This window comes from Eucalyptus grandis, chromosome 1 (genome assembly GCF_016545825.1).
Source record: "Eucalyptus grandis isolate ANBG69807.140 chromosome 1, ASM1654582v1, whole genome shotgun sequence".
NCBI lineage: Eukaryota > Viridiplantae > Streptophyta > Magnoliopsida > Myrtales > Myrtaceae > Eucalyptus > Eucalyptus grandis.
Window position 1 is genome coordinate 31,566,106 of NC_052612.1, and position 20,702 is coordinate 31,586,807.

At 41.7% G+C, this 20,702-nt stretch overlaps 2 protein-coding genes across 2 annotated transcripts; both read right to left on the minus strand.

Annotated features, from left to right (window-relative positions):
* Positions 1-6,261: 6,261 nt before the first annotated feature.
* Positions 6,262-9,441, minus strand: LOC104438285 (protein BUD31 homolog 2). The gene is made up of 5 exons (XM_039302826.1): positions 9,279-9,441; positions 7,940-8,041; positions 7,547-7,734; positions 6,795-6,976; positions 6,262-6,505 (listed from the first exon to the last, which is right to left on the minus strand). The coding sequence occupies exons 2-4, from the start codon at positions 8,031-8,033 to the stop codon at positions 6,821-6,823; spliced, it is 438 nt and encodes a 145-aa protein (XP_039158760.1). The 5' UTR covers positions 8,034-8,041; positions 9,279-9,441; the 3' UTR covers positions 6,262-6,505; positions 6,795-6,820.
* A 2,924-nt stretch (positions 9,442-12,365) lies between these two features.
* On the minus strand, positions 12,366-17,169 carry LOC104438277 (protein kinase G11A). Its single transcript, XM_010051388.3, has 3 exons — positions 16,950-17,169; positions 14,091-16,266; positions 12,366-13,403 (listed from the first exon to the last, which is right to left on the minus strand). Exons 2-3 carry the CDS (start codon positions 16,097-16,099, stop codon positions 12,560-12,562), a joined length of 2,853 nt encoding a protein of 950 aa, XP_010049690.1. The 5' UTR covers positions 16,100-16,266; positions 16,950-17,169; the 3' UTR covers positions 12,366-12,559.
* Between the last annotated feature and the right edge of the window lie 3,533 nt (positions 17,170-20,702).

The window sequence follows — 20,702 nt, forward strand, 5'->3', positions numbered from 1 at the left end:
AACAAAGCTTCTCCAACAGGGTTTTTCCGAATTAAATAGTGTCAGACCGAGGTAACCTAGTCTCGGTGGACAAATTCAATGTGAGAGAGGAGGAAACTAGATAACCCGTATTTGAAAATCTGGTGCAGCACCCAAAAGCGTTAGCCAAGGTAATGTTCCCAACGTAGGAACCCTTAATTAATCAAGAAATGTTCGAGATTTGGTCCGTGAAAGATTGACCCCATTTTAGGATTTGATTCTGTTGCCAGTGTGAATGGTGGTTAGCGACCCCGTTCGTCTTTGATAATATATTAATTAATAAAATCTCGAAAAGTGGTCGTGGATATAAAAAAAGATTCGCTTTCGAGCTTAGGTGTTCATCTTTAAAATATAAAGAAAAGTGGGACATAAAAATTGGCTGCGGCCATCCATCTTTGAAAAACAGCTAAGATAAGATGACCATGCAAAATCGAGGAAAAATGTGTATAATATATACATTGTGCACGAGATTGGCAGCTAGCACTTTACTAACCACTAATTATTTTTATTCAGCAAAGATGAAAAAGGTAGGCGTTGATTTAATTGGATTTATTTTTATTAAGTCGAGATGGCTGAGAGAAAAAAAAACTCGAAGAATATGCTTAATTCAAATCAAACTCAAAGAATATGCTTCATTCAAATCTTTATCGTCCTGTTGATGAAAGCATTTCAAGAAAGTTAGTTTAAAATATCACTACATCGTTATATGAAAATTTAGGACTTTTTTTCCCTTTCACATAAGATTGAATAAGGCATACTCTGTACAACTCATAAGGGTTTGGCCATACGGGTTTTCTTGTCCAAGTGAATCTTGGTCTTTTGCTTTCTCATTGAATTTTAAAAGTAAAAAATTATACATATATGAGGCTCTATAAAAATAGAGAAGGAGTTCTAAATAATTTTATATGTCAATATTTTTATATTTAGAATTATGCCTCGGATTTGAACCTGTGAATGAAATTCGATTAAGAAGGAATTGTGAGGGTTAAATATTGTAAAATTATTTAGTTAGGATTGGGAAATGCCAAGAGCATTTGAGTTACTTGATTTCAATTATAATGTACGATATATCACTTGATATATAGTGGACTCATGTGCTCCTCTCTTCATTGAGTAAATCGCATTGATTGAATCACATTAATGTAGCATGCAATCCATCTCCTTAATTTGTTTATTATTGTCTTCCATCACTTGTGTGCAATAAAACGACCTCCTTGGAGCATTACTAAAACAAGGGCAAAAAGAAAGAATTACAAGACCCGTAAAGAAAGGAAAGGAGAGGGGGGACAACTCAAAAATCGACACTCAGCTTTTAGCACGTCAAGTATGACCAATTGGAAAGTAGGCCGAGGAAGTCACTCAGAGAAAAAGGAAAAAATGATGTCTGCTAAATTGCACCTCCCATCATTTACTGGCTATGAAAAAGTGGAACCCTTCGAAACTATTTGGTTTATGAACTTCAGCTGCCCGGCAAGTCAATTAGAAAAGGAAGAAAAGGGGGAAAAGAGAGAGAGAATAAGGGCGCGTTTGGTTGTGTTTCTGTTTAAAAATTGTTCCAGGGAACAGAAATAGAAAAAAGTATTTGCATTCCAGGGGAACAATTTTGAACAAAAATACGCGTTTGGTAAACTTGTTAGGGAATAAAAATAAACAGAAACATGTTTGGTAAATTTGGATAATTTTTTATTTCTTTTATTTTTTCTATTTTTTTCTTTTTTTCCTTTTTTTTTTTTTTTTCTTTTTTTTTTTTCTTCTTTTTTGGTCAAGGCCTTGGCCGGCCGGCGGGCCGAGCTCGCCCCGGCGGGCGAGGCGCGGCCTCGCGGCCACCGCTGGCGAGGTCGAGGCTCGCCGCCGCCGGGCGAGCTCGGCCTCGCCGGCGGGCGAGCTCGAGGCGGATCCGGGCGAGATCGAGCTCGCCTGGCCGGCGCGAGGTCGGCCTCGCCTTGATCCGGCGAGGCCGAGCTCGCCCGGCCGGCGCGAGGTCGGCCTCGCCATGGAGGCGAGCTCGAGCTCGAGATGGCCGAGCCGAGGCCGGCCGGCGAGCCTCGGCCGAGCCTCCACCGCCAGTCGGCGTCGCTGGCGGTGGCGGCGAGGCCGAGGCTCGCCGCCGCCGGGCGAGGTCGGCCTCGCCGGATCTGGGCGAGCTCGAGCTCGCCCGACCATGGCGAGGCCGACCCTCGCCCGGCTACGGCGAGCGTCGGCCTCGCCGGGCCGGCGAGCCTCGCGTGGCCGGGCGAGGCCGCCGGCCCTCGTCGGCCGTCGGGCCGTGGCCGAGGCCGGCGACCAGAGCCTCGGCCATGAAAGAAGAACAAGAAAATAAAAGAAAAAAAGAAAAAAAAAGTGTTTCGATTTGTGTTTGAAACAAGAAACACGAATTTTTGTGTTTCTTGTTTTTGTTTTCTTTTTGTTCTGGGAACAAAAGAAAAAAAAGGAAAGAAACGCACCCAAACGCGTTTTTTTTTTAACAAAAAAAAAGGAACAAAAAAACAGAAAAACTGTTTAAAAACAAAAAAGAAGTGCAAACAAACGGGGCCTAAGGGGCTACACAAGCACTCATTTGCAGCTCGAATCTGGTTTATTTCGAAATTTGTCTAATTTATTAATATTGTTATTATTATTATTATTATTATTATTATGGTAGTGGAGTGCTGAGTTTGAGCAAGAGTCAAGTTGCGGAGTGTGGTCTCTTTAGGTCTCTGTTTTTTGGGTGGTTGTGGGGACGATGAAGTGGCGAGCACACTCACCCAACACTGACTGCTTTGATGAGCAGGAAATGGGCGAGTGGAGGAGGTCAAGAACTTTCTCTGTTCCTTCTCTCTGTCTTGTGCGCACTTCTTTCCTTTTCCTTTTTCCACTGGACGGAGTAAAAACTTTGGTGCGTCGTAGTTGATCCTTTCTTTTCAACTGTATCAGTTTGGTCTCCAACTCCAACTCAGGACTTCGAGAAAATATTGGGTGGGTCTTAAGGTACTTTCCTGACAACTTCATCTTGCGTAAGGACGCCACCTCAGCAGCAATAGTAGTACCCTTTGACTTGCATCGCTATTGACAGGAATTTGGGGATGTCCTTTCTCCTGTCGCGCCTCCCCCCCACGGCCCGCGTTCGTTGTGTGGCGAATCGGAAGCAAAGACGCGAAGATAATTCGCAACCTCGGCTATGAATTTATGGGACATGCATTGGGTTCTAAGTTCCGATGAATATGATTTTTCTTTTCTTTTTTAGGAATCCAGACAGCTCTTGCCTCGGCGAAAAGAGGACCACAAACTACGAAGACCCGATTGAATTAATCACCTGCTCTTTAGAGGTCCCAACCAATAAATGTTAGCACCGGCAAAACAAGTGAATTTCCTCCCCGCTTGTACAATAAAAGCCAGAAAATTACTAACAAAAAGGTCATAAAGCTATTATAATTTTTCAAAATTAATCTTAAATCATTTTTTAATCTATTTAATCATAAACATTTCAATTTAGTTTATTCGGCCATGGCTTTGGTAGCCGCAGGCGAGGCTGGGCGAGGGCTATTAGTTGTTGGCAAGGGCTTTGCAGCCCTAGCGAGCCTTGTGGGCCAATGTGGGGAAAAAGAAGAAGAAAAGGAAAAATAAAATAAAAGAAAGTAAATAATAAATAATTCAAAACTTCAAAATAAAATAAAATATTATTAATAAATTACCATGCCGGCGTCAGTTAGCCGACTGCGTCCATGTTAGCACTTATCGGCCAAAATTGATCGAATTGATCGAATTAATATAATTACAAAAGGTTTAGAATTGAATGGAAAAAAAATAGTTTTGGACTAAATTGAAAAAATTGCAATAGATTTGGGGTTTTTTATGGTAATTTTCCCTCCTAAAAAGCACCAAAAATTTGGGTTGATGCCAGACAGTGCAGAACAGGCCTCTGGCCCAACCAAACTAGGAATGAGGCCATGTGTTTAGCTTTAATGAACTAATCCTTCATGCATGGCTGAAGAACTAAAAGGGATTAAGGTAAATTTCCAGTCAATTTCTGGATCGGTAGCGTAAAAACTTAAACATCTGAATTCATATATTGTTAAATTTGTACATACGTTATATCCATAATCTGTAGCCTGTCACTCCGGTAATTTAAGAAAGAAAAAATCTTTCAATTAAAGATCAAAGGACAAAAAACCCAAAACAAATGCTAAAAACTTCATGCGCACGCACTCCTGGGCCTGGAGAAATGAACAATCTCAGCTGAATTAGATTTGTCCAAAATTTGAAATCCATCATTCTTGCTCTTTCCAACCCAACTTCAGTCTGAATATACAGCAGAAGAAGCTTATAAATGGAGTCAGGTAACATCGTCACGCAGGTTCTATCTTACTGAAATTTGCCAATCTCTTTCTTCCCAAAATATAAATACTCGTTACCAGACTTGTTTGCTTAATGTTTAATGTGATTTCTGTTCTTGCAGGGCCGTGCTATATTCGCCAGTGGGAGCCCATTTGCTCCTGTTGAATTCAAGGGGAAGACTCTTGTGCCTGGCAGGTCTTTAACGGATAGCATATATCTCAACTCAACTCTAGATGCAAGTACATGAAATCTCAACAACTAACTTAACTATTTTTTTCTATTCCAAACGAATAATGCATACATTTTCCTAGGACTTGGTATAGGCTTGATTGGTAGTGTTTGTTTGTGTTCTTATTTTTTGTTCATGAACAGAATTCTTGTTTTTTTGTTCCAGTTAAAAAAAAAAAAAGAATAGAGATGCGTTTGTTTGCATTTTTGTTCCAAATCTATTTTTTTTTGTTCCCGGAAACAAATTTGGAACAGAAACAAGAAACAAAAAAAACTTGTTTCTAGAACAATTTGGAGAAACAAATTTTCTCTTTCTTCTTCTTTTTTCTTTGGCCGATTGTCGAGCCGTTGAGGGCTGGTGATGCCATCAAGGGCCGGCAACATCGTCGGAGCGTCGCCGACCCCTGGTGAGGCCGAGTGTGTTGCCCCCGGTGAGGCTGAGTGTCGTGAGCCGAGCTCACCCAGCCAAGGCGAGGCCAAGCTCGCCCAGCCACCGGTGAGGCTCGGCCTCACCAGGTCACCACTAGGCGACCGGTGGCTAGGCAAGCTTGGCCTCGCCGGATCTAGGTGAGCCCAAGCTCGCCTAGCCAAGGCGAGGCCGAGCCTTGCCCAACCACGGCGAGGTTTAGCCTTGCCGGGGGCCGACAAGCTTTGTTGTGGCTGGGCAAGGCCGTTGGCCCTCGTTGGCCGATCGCCGACCATAGCTAAGGCCGACGGCACGCCAAAAGAAGAAAAAAAAAAAAAAAAAAGGAAAAATAAAATAAAAATATTAAAAAATTAAAAGAAACAAAAAAAGAACATAAATTTACCAAATGTATTTGATTCTTTTTTTTATTCTCGAATAAGTTTACCAAACGCATTTTTCTGATAAAAAATTGTTCCTCAGAAATAGTTTTTTTATTTTTTTATTTTTGTTCCCTAAAATAATTTTTAAAAGGAAACATAAACAAACCCACCCATAATGTATGGGCTTGTGGACTTTGGTATTCTAATAGCATGAAAATTCAATTTGTTGATGGAGCAACATTAGTCAAAGGGACATAAACGTGTTTTTTTATTTTCTTTTTGGGATGGTTCTACTCCCGAGGAATTATTTTTGGCAATTTATGGACATAGAAGCTTTGGTTTATCTCTTTCCTTCTTCGTTATAGTTTAAATTTGAAAATGAAAAAAAGAAAAAAAAAGGATGACCTATTGGAACCTGGAATCAACATTATAATTCAAATCTAAAAAGAATAAGAAAATAAAAGCTGTTGGAACCTAGAACCGACCTAAAACGTGTGACAAAATAGGTTCCAAGTTTTTAATTCTGACGGATAGGTTTTAGGCTCCAAAAATAAGAGGTTTTTGATTCTGATGGGTAAATTTCAGGCTCCAAAAAATGAAGAACTTGTACTCGATAATAGATTCCAGATGTAACCTGTTAAGAATCGGAAACCACTCACCCCTACCATATACTCAACCTAGCTTGTCGGCTTCAAACATATTTGTATAAATACATACAACACGTGACGCCTTAGATCGGTACTATAGATCCAACTAGATAACGTTTGATTTTGTAATATAATGGGGGTACTCCACTTTAGCAGGCGCATCGAAAGGCAGGTTGATCAAATGTTTACTGGAAACACGTTCTTTGCGTTTTATCTTGTTCGTTCTATAAGAAATACAGCTGAAGCGTTGCCGTCGAGAAAAAAAAAATCAAGGAAAAGCAGTCTACATTCATATATTGTTAAATTTGCACAAATGTTATATCCACAATCTGCAGCCCAACACTCTGGGGTAATTTAAGAAAAAAAAAAAAATCTTTCGACCAAAGATGAAAGGCAATATAAGCCCCAAACAAATGCTAAAAACCTCGTGCGTACGCACCCCTGGGCCTGGAGAAATGAACAAGATGAACAATCTCAGCTGAATTCCGCGTTACGCCCTTCCTGGCAAGTCCCTTCTCAACCGGAAGAAATGAACAAAATGGATTACAATATGGATTTCATTGTTTTTTATAATAAGCACTTCCAAGAAGAATTAATATTCTGCAAATTGGAAAGGGTGAGTAGACAAGCAGGACAAAGTCTATTGAGTTTGCCTCGGGTCGGTCCACAGTCTTCCCTGTCAAATGCTAAGCATACGACACTCCATTCACTGGAGAGTTTCGCGGAGATAAACATAAAATTATGGAAAGCCTAATGACTCCTAGCCTGTCCCCCAAGAGCATGCAGAAACAAATTAGATACCTATTGCGCACATTGGAGGTGAGTAATCAATCTCCACTCGCACACCCCCTGCAACCACAGTGGACGCACTCTATCACCTTCTCCTCCCTCAAATGCTTGGGCACTCGACACACGCATGTGGTAGCGAAATTGTGGTCGCGTGGCTGGATGCACCGTAAGCAGCAGAGCCGCTCATAACCAGGCTGCACAGCAAATAAAGGATATGAAATTAAAGTTAAACACCCACAATTGAGTGATTGACGCGAGAATAATGCACATCATGTGGTTTACACTCAATTACAGTAACTCCAGAAGAAAGAGAAAAGGATGCCATTTTTTGGGTTAAAGAAACAATTTATGAGATGGGAAAATGTTCAAATCCAGAATGCTACCCTTCAGTCTTCACCATGAAATAAAATTGACACATTTGCCAAATAAGCAGAAATCAAATTTGCCTTAGAGAGCAAGACAGGAAAGAAAGATTAGAAAATTGCATTCACCTCTTTCTTTCATGACGATGTTTTCCCAGTCATATCATCTCATGGCACATCACAAACTCATCGCCTATAATTACTAATTTATCATTTGCAGATACATAAGACTAAGCTGTCATCAGTTCATAAACATATAAATCGGGTCCTCAGCAATCACAAAATGCATGCAAAAGAAGACTCAGAAAAAGAGAATGTTCAACAAATGACTACACAATTCAAACCAAACAATCACAAGAAGAAAACACCAGCCACATTAGCATGGGATGAAGCAAGACCAACCTTCTTCCATTTAGCAATCAGGTTTTTATCCGCATATCCTTGGTCCAAGCAGAACTCATACAATTCTTTTGAGATTTCTTTCCTCCGATAATACAGATCATATATGTATCGGCTTTTCTGATGAGCAATCTTGAAAATAGGCCACAGAGCCTCACATTTTCTCTTTCCATCATGAGGGTCATTTTCAGCTGTCATAACACGTAAATAAGCATAAAGATGTCAAATTCACAAGGAACCATATAGGACTACGATCAAAGAGAGAAGAAATGAAGATCCCAACATCATAAACTTAAATTGCAGAAGAAGTATCAACATTCTCGGTCACGACTTATGATCACCAACATTCTCTTACAAGTAACAGAAGGAGAACAAGAGGAATAAAAAGCAACAAACCTTCTCTCATCTTTGCTTGCAATTCACGAAGTGTAGGTTCTATCAGTTCCCATCCTTCTGGATATTTGACACGGTTGGTCTTCACTTTCGGCATACTTATACCTGCAACAAATGCAAAAGTAAAAAATCAGTGGATCCATCCTCTCAGCTTCCTTCTCACCTCTAGATTGACTAACAAAAAGTTCCCAGGAACTTCCACATATCAGCACTATCACAGCACATGAAGTGTTGACTCACTAACTAACAATTTCCTCAAAACTCTTCTTTAACATGCCTATTTTTTGAAACACTGATATGAATTGTCTTCTGGGGAAGATTTCCCGAAAGCATTCATAATAAAGCATTGCAGAAAACGGTAGGGACAATGACTGCAGCACAAAGAATGACTAGACAGCTAAAGTGAATGCGTTTACAGTAATTTCCATGGAAACCCTGCCCTAGCAGAATTTACTTTCCATTCGAACCATAAGCAACATAGCATACATCTTTTTATGGCTGAAGCAAAAATAGAAAACATATCCTAGAATGCACCCAATAAGTAAAGGAATAGACAGAAACTAGATTATCAAAGTTGCAGCCTAAAAGCATCTCATCCAGTAAAAAATGGAGCTCCTATGGAGGTAGTCATTGAAACTGTCACCATTTCCGACTTGCAACCTTTCAACTGGCTAAACACATTTTTTACACTGACGGGGTCTGTCCTCTACTTTACTAATATCATGATTCCAATAAACTCCCATCAACCGTTGCAACCAGTACTGCTTTTGCTGACTAAAACTAGAGACCTCTACGAATCTAACTGGCTAAAGCACCTTTGCGGAGCGATACACGAGAATACGCAGAGCCAAGCAAAAGGGGACAACGGAGAACTCTCTGTCCTCGGTGCTTCAACTCAATTCCCCAGCACCACATAGGCCAAGCGGTCACCCCCAAACGAAGATACTGCCAAAGGACAGCGAAGGGAGGGCACACCACGCCAGAGGCGGACGACCATACGGAACACTCTCGACACCAGAATCAAGACGTCCGCAGCATCAGCACGTCAACGGACGGTCGCTACACGGAAATCGGGGTGCGACGCGACGAACCCACGTCGGGTGACCTAATTTTCAGCACGAGAGGATGGGGAAAACCCTAAAGATGGTCGCGGGAGAGCGACTTCTACCCTAAATCGGGGGCCCAAAAAAGGGTACTTTTTAACCATACGACCTTCAATGCGCGAACGAGCCAGGGATCGGAACCCTCATCTAAACAGCGAAATCGGAAACGAAAATTCCCGGCGAAAGCTCGTCGGCGAGCCAGATACGGCAGCCGCTAGAGAGAGAGAGAGAGAGGGTACCTTGTCTAGAGAGAGATTTTCTGCCGGAAGGAGATCGGGAACTAACAGTGAGAGGAGACAAGATCGGCTGCTTTACTGGAGAAAACAGCGGCTTTGGAAGATCGAGAGAGAGAGGGAGAGAGAGAGGAGGATAGCTTGTTACCGAATGGTTTTTCTGAGGAGTTTTCTGCTTTTGTTTGAACTGCTTATCTCGGCTTTGCGTTTTAGAAAACAGCGGCTCTCGCGCACGTGCGGAATTTGTCTTTTTTTTTTTTTGATGTTTTAAATGTCTTTTTTTTTTTTTTTTCAAAAGATATTGATGTTTTATATGTCGCTCAATAAACTTTTAATTCTGACAAAAAATAGAGAGAGAGAGAGACTTTTAGATAGTATGTAAACTCCATTAATTTCACGAAAAGCATTTTTAAAAAAATCAATTTTCTAAAGTTCAATTCACGAAAAATAAAACTAGTCAAAGAAAATTTTCTACCAGTTAAAAAAATATTTTAAAAAGTAGGTAGGGAAAATATTTTCAACTTTTTAGAAAGCGGAAAACATTTTCTATCGTCTCTCTATTACTTCCATAATAAGGATTTTCTTTCACCAAACACATTTTTTATATTTTTTAAAGTTTCCTCTTTAAAAAATTCGATTTCTTAATTATTATTAATATTTTTATTTTTATTTTTCTTATTTTTCAGCCGGTCCTCGACAGCTTGTGAGGAGGCCCGAGCTCCTCACCAAATCAAGTTAATTATCAATATTGACATATTTTATCTCAATCGTAAGTTCAGCCCCTTTCACAGATTAGCAATCACAAACATTTCAAGAGATTGGACTGCTATTTTGCAAAAATTAGGTCGGTTACACGTCGGATGAAAAAGTTAGGTCAAAACTTAAGATAGTATATATGATTTTTCCGAAAACAAAAAACCCACACGGCGTCGCATCGCAGCAAGGCAAGGGGCAAGCCACGTGGCAGTCCCAGAGGTGTGCAGCGCTCAGGCGAGCCAGGCCCAACCCCCAATTGGACCGAGCCAGTGGCCTAATTTCGCTGAGTTGGGCCAGTTTCACCCCCGGTCTAGCTCCATTTTTCCCCCTCTTTTAAGGACTTTTCCATTTTGAAGAATTTTCTAACCTATGCTTGTGTTATTGTAAGTTATAAGCTTATCATGTCAATTCTCCGTGGTTTGAATTTTGTCTTGCAGTTCTTGGAGTGATGAAGCTCTCGAGGAGGGTCCTGAAAATTCATTCTTTTAAATAAATAGGCATCGCATGTAGTCATTACTCTCGCTACTCGCATTAATCTTAGAAAAGCCCTATTAGCTAAAGCTGGCCCGCTGGATCATATACAAGAGGGGTTCGGTCGGATGGACCGGAGGGGTGGAGACCCACGAGGGCCGTTGGCCCGTGAACCAAGGCCCCGTGTCAGGTGGCTATTTTAATATGTACCGGCAGAAAGAATAAAATTCAAATCCGACATGATAAAACCGGTTCCTTTATTTCAAAACCGCATTCATGCAACAAAATCATAGTCCCAGCAAATTGTGTGCTTGACGCTTTGATTGTCTTTGCATGCTGGTTGAATTATCATGTGAAGCATCATTCGAATTTGAATGAAAACACAGTGAAATAGCATATTGGTTGAAATAAGCATGCGTGATTTGATAGCACCTTGAATGTCGGTTACACCAATCTGAATTATTAAATAGAACCAGCTCCTTAGATTACTGTTGATCAAATTCGAGCTTATGATTGAGTAATTGATTGATACGAATGCCGGTCTGAATGAAATTCTGATCGACTTGACCGATTTGCAAGCTGTTATGTCCTCCAGGTTTTGATTTAAACTCGCGGACTGGACTTGTCCCCACTATTTGCATTGTAGATATCATCCTGTGTTTTGATTTAGAATATATTTTGTCGTACATTAGGTGTGTCAACAGTTTGTGCTGGTTGGCTTGTGCGCTTTTCGACATTTGGATTCATGCCTGTCCCTCGAATTGCTTTGTTGATATGGATTGGATACGTCCATTGTCTGTTTTAATTTGGCCGAATGCGTGCATTGCATATTTTTGAAATGACGTTTGATCGCGCAGTATACGAAAGAATCGCCATCCGCCTCGTCATGTAGCGATTTCACATGAGGGCGAGCTGTGAAGTTCTCAGTTTTCACGGCCTAAAAGAAAACCACATGCACCACATAATTAGGAAATGTCACGATATTCATATCGAAAAAGCGACGTGGGAGTTTTCCGGTCGGCCTAAAGAATGTTTCGCGGCAGCTCCTGGAACGGTTTAAGATTTGAATCGTGGCAATGCACCATAGCCCAGGGAAAGGGAAGGCGTTTGAGTCAGTAACTACGCATTTTGCAAATGAAATATGAATGCGGCTCATGTGAAGTCTCAACAGCCCGGGAAATGGCCAGTCCAAACAGCTCAGATTGCACTGGAAAACATTAATCGACGTGCACATTTCCTCTACTACTTCACAATTGGAGCAATGCATTTAGAATTTCGGGCAAGAGTAATGTCGTCAGACAAGAAAAAGCGAAAGGCAATGAGATCCGCACGCTCTCTCAATAGAATCCCCAGAGCTGTAAGGGTCGATCGGAGAAGATGATAGCTTCAGGATTTGTGGATTTACAAGAAAGATTGGGCAAACCACACCCCACTAGCTATGAGTCCAAGGGAGGTACTGTGCTTGGACAGTGATAATGACTTTGGTATGAAGTGATGCATATGTTTGTGGGGAAACCAGCCAGTTGCACCTATTGATGGGCAATTGGCAAGAAGAGGATGACAGCGAGAAGAATGATTTGTGCAACTCCAGCAATGTCAGTTTTGCAATCTTCGCTTGGTTGAACAAGATGGAGTAGGACCAAGGGCGACCAGGATGGGTTTTGTGCCTATTTTGAACTCTTCCCTCTCCTGTGTTAAACTCTGATCGTCCCTGCATTTTGAAATGACCAAAAGCTTGGATGACAAGCCATTGGATGGAGTCGAGGGGGTGAGAAAAAGCCATAGGACGAGCAAAACCGTGAGCGCAAAAACCCACCGCCAAGAGGGGAGGAAAGCTGCTTCCTCGAATATTTTACAGCAGATAAATAAGAGCAATCATCGACTAAACTCTCCTCTGAGATTCCGTGCTCTAAGCTTTATATCATTCCGACATCTGCGACCGAATTTACATTGTGAGCTATGCATAACTTACGAGAGCTGAACTCGAGCTCTCGGGAGTAGGAAGAAGTTCAAACAGAACTCCACTCACACTCGCCTCACCCGGACCAGAGTTTTTACCACTAAAACAACTCGAACTCCAAATGCTCTGCCGTAGCTTTACAATCTAGGAACTTGCTCTTCATTCCGGGAGGCCCCATATATTGAACTCCATATTCAAATGACTCGGGTAATTCTGGTGGAACGGCGCAACGTATTAGAGCCCAATTCAAGCCCTGGAAAAAGGGATGCTGCTTAATTTCCGCAGCCCCCTTCTCCGATCCCAAGCGATTCTCAGGCTCCTTTACCAACAATCCCTTTATGAGGTCTCGAGCTTGGAAGCTCACAAATGGGCTTTCTGGAAACTTGAGGCTCTGTAACACCACGTTTGCCAGGGTTTCTTCATTCCCCGGACCTTTAAAGGGTGTTTTACCATAGAGAAGCTCATAGAGAAAAATTCCAAACGTCCACCAATCCACTGCAGCTCCATGACCCTCCCCTTTGATGATCTCCGGGGCCAAGTACTCATGGGTCCCAACAAAAGAGTTGGATCTTGCGTCAGTAGGCTCAGCCACAAGCTGTGGCAATGATCTAACATGGGTTCCAACATCAGCTTTTGCCTTCCGCGTCTTAGCTGAAGCAGGTGAGATCCTTGGGCTGAAGCAAGGAACTCGACAAGCTGGTTCCACGCAGAAAGGCTCAATGCATCTCGATTCTGTACATGGACCAGAAACCTTAGCAGGTTCAGCAATGGTAGATGATGAAAGGAGAGTTGGACTGACAGTGCATCTAAGAGACAAGTCGAAATCTGTAAGCATGATATGGCCATCTTCACGGACAAGAATATTCTCTGGCTTCAAGTCACGGTACACAATTCCAAGCATGTGCAGATACTCCAAGGCTAGAAGGACTTCAGCGACATAGAACCTGCAAATCCAAGAAAAGCCAGAAGCACATGCTCAATAACAAAGTAAAATATAAGACTGATGTGGGGTATGCCTCTTACCAAAGGAATGGACAACCTTGCCCCACAAAATCAATTCAAGGGGGGGAAGGAATAGTAGCTAACGTTGCAGCTACCACAGATAGGTAAACCTAATTTATATTTTAAACCTATCTAAAAGTGACATGGCATAAAACAGGAATACAAGGCTCCATAAGGGGTCAACATTATTTGAAGTTAGAAGTGCAGGTGGGAAAACAATCTACTGAAAATATAAGACAGGAATTGACCACTAGGCATCAAATCAGTGGCTGCATGGTAGAATTCACAGATGACGATCAAGATGGAGACAATGGCCACCACATTGCATATTAATAAGAAAATTAAGCCAGGTACAACCTAGTTAGGATTTGACTCAATTGAAAGGAAGGGAGTAGTCATCTAGACAGACTATTGTAAATAAAAATAGCAGCATATATATATAACTATTCAAAGAAACAGAAGATCAATCACAACTTGAAGTCAGTAAATCTCCTGTACGTACACTTTAGGATAAATGAAAGATTTACGATGTGTGCTATCTACAGACAAAGTAGGGAAAAATTCCAGTGAGGTAAATTGCCTGAGTAATCATAAATGATATAATGAATGAACTTTCAAGAAATACCCACCTAGCTGCCGGTTCAAGAAAATGCCTTCCTGGCTGTTTTTGCCTAAGGACATGCAAATCTCCACCCGGACAATACTCCATGACTAGACATGATAAATTATCTGATGTGAATTGAGTGTACAATGTTGGAAGGAATGGGTGATCCAGGATTCTCAATATTTCTCTCTCTGTTTGAGCCCTAGGCATTTTTTTCCTTCTTGCCAGAAACTCATTATCCATCACCTTTATAGCGAACAAGCAATTTGTACCAATTAATTCTGCCAAATACACTGTGCCAATGTCTCCACAACCAAGTTTCTTTAAAAGGTTGAAATGCTTCAACCCCAAGGTTCCATGTTGTCTACGCACATGACGGACGGCTTCCCATCTGACGTCCTTTGACATGTGAGGCCTGTTGCTGCAACTAGACCTGCTGAGATTGCTCTCATCACTCATACTTGTGGTACTGCTACTAAAGTCACCTATGCTGCTTTTTGAACTTTGAGAAAACTCGCCCTTGTCTCTCAGCTTCGGGCTCTTTTTTGCATTTAACACATCTGCTTTGCTGCCATCGGGAATGCTAGGAATGAATTCTGGCCTGCTCACACCCTGTTCAATGTTTGTTATATTTGCTCCAGATCTTGAATTGGGGCCCTCAGCTGACACATGAGTTTGATTAGATTCATTATTTGAACCCGCCAAAGAACACTGACATCTCTGACAAATTAGGTGATCTGTACTGGGAACCGTGTGTTTGTTGGCTTCAGCCTGTGTTTCGGTGTTGCCAACAACAGCACTACCCAACTTCGACTTCCTTTTGGCAATACTTTTACTTCTGATGACAGGTTTGCCAGTGCGAGGTGTACTCCTAGCCAATCTGCCAACTCTCTTACCATTTACTGAATTAGATGATGAAGGCGAAATCTGAACTCGTCCTTTACGTCCCGGTTTCGATGGTGAAGTTTTGTTACCTGCTTTGGCTGAGATGGCAACATCCTGCTGTAGCTCAATATTTTGACCCCCTGCAGCAGGAAAATTTTGAGAAGATGTTGATTCCTGTGTGCACTCCTCCTCATGTGATGTCTCCACCTTCAGTATTTCAGTTCCTACCTTATTCGACCTACTGACAGCATCCCTTTGCATTGAAATACTCGCAGTACCTTTAGGCAATGTTGGAGCTACTAATCGAGGGGAACGAGGTGTCTGATTGGACGATTTTAACATGGGCGGTTGAACATCCCTGGATACATCCTTTGAAGAGCTTGTGAAAGAAGATAGTGTCGAATGACTATATGTATCCACGGATTTAGCATTTCGAGATTGATTTTCAATTCTCTTTGTTCCGGAAACTACCTCGTTTTTACTTACTATAGGCTCCATACTGCGAAAACCATGAGGAATTACCCCAACCACATGTTGGAGTGAAGATTGAGCATTGCGATTTGATGTTTCAGGCATCCAAACTTGCTGAGACACCTTCCCAGAATAGTTAGAGCTGCCCTCTTCGGGCACCAAAGATATTTCCACCATGCTCCCCTTCCCTTCACGTGAGGAAGGTCCTGAACCACTGACTTCGACAATTTTGGCATTGTATAATGTCTTAATCCTTCCAGCCTCAGAGACTCCTGAAGTAGATGGACGCTTCGACAATCGTTTCATGGCAGCCATTTCTGATGCCTTTGACAGACAAACATCTCTCAAAGCTTGCTTTATCGACACAGGCTCAGGATGACCAAATCCAGGCGACTGAGGCACTCCTACCGTGATGGGCTTTTTCAAAGCATTCTTTCTAAGAGGACTCGAGCCTAGCTGGTTCGCGGGACTCATACACCGCGAGGAACTTCTAAGATTAAATGATTCAAAGAGCTGATTAATATCATCTTCCAGAGAATCCCTGGATCCTAGTTGGAGCACGGGCAGCTTTCCATCTCTATCATTCATCCCAAATCCAGAACTTCCTCTAGAATGCTGAACAGAAGTTGGCTCATCCATTACCTCAGAAATTTCGCAAGTTCTGGAAAGCGAACCCATCTCGAAGTATGCTACGGAACCGAATCCTCTGAGTAGAACAGGGAGGTCGAACGCGAACAACTTTGGCAGTCTTTCTGACGAAGTCCCCTTGAAGTGCAGGGCCTCAAACAGAAGAAAAATCAGAAGGATTTACAGCCTTCCTTTTCCTCTTCAAGATTTCAAAACCCCTGCAACCCATAATCCCGAATATAAGACAACCGACATCGAATAACAAAAATATGCAAAAACATTTTAATCTACGGAGCCCAGGCGGACAAATTTAATAAATCTGCCAATTGAGAAGTTCGATTTGCAAGCAATAGATTGTAATGAGCCCCCTCCAAATTCGTCGTTCGGTCAAGAATCTGCGCAACGCTTTCGCATCGAAGAAGAAGCGAGAGGGGTATCATACTGCTCATCCCATAAGGAAAGATTCGTGATTTTACCCCCCGCAAGGTTTGCCAGTTCAGTACCGCAAAAAGATTCAACCGTAGACGCTAACGCTACTATTTATATCAGGAGCAGAAGAAGGAGAGCTGTCAAATCCAGCTTAAAGGCTAAGCCGAAAATCCCGCAATAAAAAAAAAAAAAAAATTTCTGCGACGGCGTAGAAGAGCAAAGAAACCAGCAAGGCGTGACTCACTGCTGGTCAAGGATCAATCAAGCCGTGGAAGTCATCCCAACCGCGATTACTTAAAAAAGAAAAAAAAAAAAAGGAAAAACAGAGGAGAAAATGAAGGAGAAATGGGAGGCGAAGAACAATCGATGAGCCGCGGAATCCCGAGCGCGGACTACATGAACCAGGATTAGCTCAGCGACGAACAAGACAACGAGAAAGGCGAGGACCGAAAAGCTTTCGCGAGAGGCGTACCGGGAGTCCCCGCGGCGAGTTGTTCCGGAATCAGAGGACGAGCGAGAGCGAGAGCGAGCACGCTGCGGGGAGCGCCGAGATCCGATAGAGGCGGCGGCGCAGGCGGGAGGAGTCGGCGGCGGGGGACGGCGGCATTGCCGGAAGCGAGCGAGATGCGCCGGTGGGGGCCGAAAACCCTAGGCGGGCGACAGGGCCGGGGAGGGGGTTTGCGAAGAAGAAATGTAGAGAGAGAGAGAGAGAGAGAGAGAGAGAGAGAGAGGGAGGGAGGAGGGGGAGGACGGTGGAGTGGTGGTGGGTGCCTGTCTGTCCTGGTCTTCTTCTTCTTTCTTTCTCTCTTTCCTTTTTTTTTTTTTTTTTTTTTTTTTTTCTGCCATGACTGGGGCTCTGATTATTTTGAAGATGGTGGGGGCCCACCCTGTCTGCCGCCGGTGGGACCCGCGTCTCTCTCTCTCTATATCTGTAGAGGTCAGAGCTCGGCAGAGGCGGAGAAAATTTAAAATGGATGGCGAGGAGATGGGGCGAGACGGTGTGAAAATAACACCTGACTGAAAATGATATGTGTAATAAATAAAAATATAATTGATAGAAAAGGACAAGGGCGATAAGGATGCGGGGGGCGCAAACTTTCAAAAAGAAAATCATTTTTATTATGCTCCCCCTCTTCTTCTTCTTTTTCCTCTTTTTTTTTTTTTTTATTTTTATTTCAAAGCACGCCCGCGGTATTATTTTATTTTATCTTTCCCCGTATATTTTGGATTTTTATTTTCTCAAGGGGAGGAGTTGCTGGACACGATGCGATGAGGGCGACCGCCACACAACTCCCCATTTTCAAAATTTCAGCCGTTACATATTTAATTTCGTTACTAAATAATAGAATGATTCGTGGGAATTTCGAGTTTTTCACTTTTATTTTTTTGAGTATAATTTACTTTTCCATAACTTCAGCTTCGAAACTGGGGCACTGTAATTTTTTGGAAGGTGCTCTTCATCACGGCATTTTCAAATGATGCGCAATTTTTCTTTTTTCTTTTCTTCTACCGACAAGATATTATAGTTTATACCTTGTGTATGAACTCTAGCGTTTCGTGGGACCATAACATCAGAATAGTAATGGATGGGCTCGTTTGTTTGATTATCAAACCGAGCTCGACATTTAAAAGCATAAATCAAACTGAAAACATGTTGGTATTTTCAAATTATTTCTTGAGATAAAAGAAAAAAGAACCCTGTCAAGAGCGAGCTGCAATAGAAATATTCTAGGGGTTTTTCTTATTCTATTTTGGGGGAGGGGGTGGGGCACGGAAATCAAATTTGGTGAAAAGTATTATTATTATTTTTTAATTTCCTCTATAGAATTCTTAAGTTGCCTCGGGTTCCTGATGACCATTACCTGCGAATACTTTTATTTTATTTTATTTTATTGATATTAGGAAGTATTTCGGATCTCGCGTTGTACAGTGTAGATAGACATTATTTTGCTTGGTCAGAAACAGTGTAGATAGACATGAGACGAATCTTTTCAACTTAATTTTTTGAAATTATTTTCAAATTAATTTTATTTTTTTATATGGCTGATGGAAATATATTTATTGGGTATCTTTTGCCTGCAGAGAGGTAAATGAAGTCTTTTCATCCGTTTACCCCCTTAGAATCTCTCGCTGATTTTTGACTGATAGTCATTTCTAAATTTAAGTCAAAACTTGGTCATAATTGCTTAATTATTGTAATGTGTACAAAACGAGGAACAGATTTAGCGACAACCCCTTCTAGCCATATAGCGACCCTAAGCTATTTTGGGTTTTTCCTTCTCCATCCCTTTTCAGCTTTTTCTGTTCGGCGCTTGAAATTGACGTCGTTAGGAGCTGTAATTAAGAATAAAATAATTTGAATCTCACAAAAGCTTTGGGAGACCGACAATTTTTTTAATATTTTTTTTTTTTATAGAATTATGAGAATTGAGGTCACGTCGGTCCGAACGCAGAGAAGTTCTGAAATGAAGTGGGTTTTGATGCGACCGCTCGTTGGAGTGCCTTTCCCATCTTAGCTGGTGTGGTGATGTTGAGGTTTTGGTGTCTGGTATGGTATGGTATGGATTTTAGAATTTAGAACGTGGGTGGCATGTCGTGATTTGCCATCGCTGGCTCTTGGAACACGCGCTGACGTGCGCGCGTGGGTTGATTTCGTGACTCTTTTCTTGCGCCTTTGAATGTTGCGGGTGATTAACGGTTAGCGTGTAGTAGTGATAATGGCGTACCCTAGCAGACCTAACAAAACACGGTGGGTATATTTATTAGGAGTGAGCAGAATGATCCGCCTGAGCCAGATCAAGACGACCGGTTTTGAGCGTGTAATGATTTTTTATTTTTCTGGTGTGAAGAATTTGCAATGATAATATCAACTCGATTTGTGATTTGTGATAATATCAATTTGAACCGTTCAAACCAGATCGGTTTCTTTTCCTTTTTCTTTTAATTTCTTACAAATATGTTAAAGTGAGAGCCCTAATCACATTCCTCACAAAACATCATGCTCGCGCTCTCTTGTTCACAACCCTAAAGACCCTAATCCCAATTCTTATTATTCACAAACCCTCGACCCCAGTCACAACTCATGGTCACTCACACCTCTCGCCTTGACACCTTTATCTCACCTTAGTCCTCTTGCCCAAGTCGTGTCCCCCTCACAGTCTCATATTGAATCTTAACTCTATGTTCTCTCTCTTTTTTTTTTTTGGTGTCGTACCAACATCCACCGTACTGTGGAGGATGTCGATTCTATCAAATATGGTCTCATCAGCCACGCTGAGTTTATGACCTTATGAGAATTTGGCTAATCATCCTTAGAATAGAGATTCACAGTGCCTTCAACCTGTACAATTGAGACAAGGATGGCCTAATGTTCACCCTCCTCTAAAGGTGATATAGGGTTGCCTCAACACCTTTATCTCGCTTTAGTCCTCTTGCCCAAATCGTGTGCCCCTCACAATCCCATATTGAATCTTAACTCTTGATTCTCTCTCTTCTTCTATTTTTGGTGCCCTACCAACATCCACCGCATTGTGGAGGATGTCGATTCTAATAGTTCCTTAGACCCACCCAAGAACCAAACTTGACTGATTGTTTTGATTCCAAGAACAAGTGACCGGTTCTCCTTTGCACAAACTGGGAATCAACCATCCTAGTCCAGTTCTCGACACCAAATTAGGAATCGGCCAACTCTTAACTGATCACTCCCAATGTTTATCATCTTTTAAATTTATGGATAATTTGAGGGGAAGAAATTGTATGGATATATGGCATGCTTTTTGTCTAATTGCTTTGATCTTTTTTAAGGGTGACGATAATTTGATTTGCGGTAATGAAATTCAACAAAATAAAAAGGTGTGAAAAAGTTAACAATATTGTTTTGAAAATAGAGATGGACATCAAATTTAATGGTTTGCTTTATTAGGAACTAGAAATATACTAGATATATTAAGGGTTGTTAAGAGGTAAAGACTTCACATCACTACATAACAATCCACATTAAAAACAAATAATGGCATGTCATATATGACCAAAAAAAGAGAGAGTGCACGTGATAATCACGAATACCCTCACCCAAAAGATGTTTAATTATAAAGATAATTAAGTATAACCTATTTATCTTGCCATCTTTTGAAAAAGGGTTCGAGAGTGAATACATTTCACCCACTTGAAATATTTTAGCTTAATAGCTCAACGATGGCAAACGCTAAAATATGTGCAACAAGAA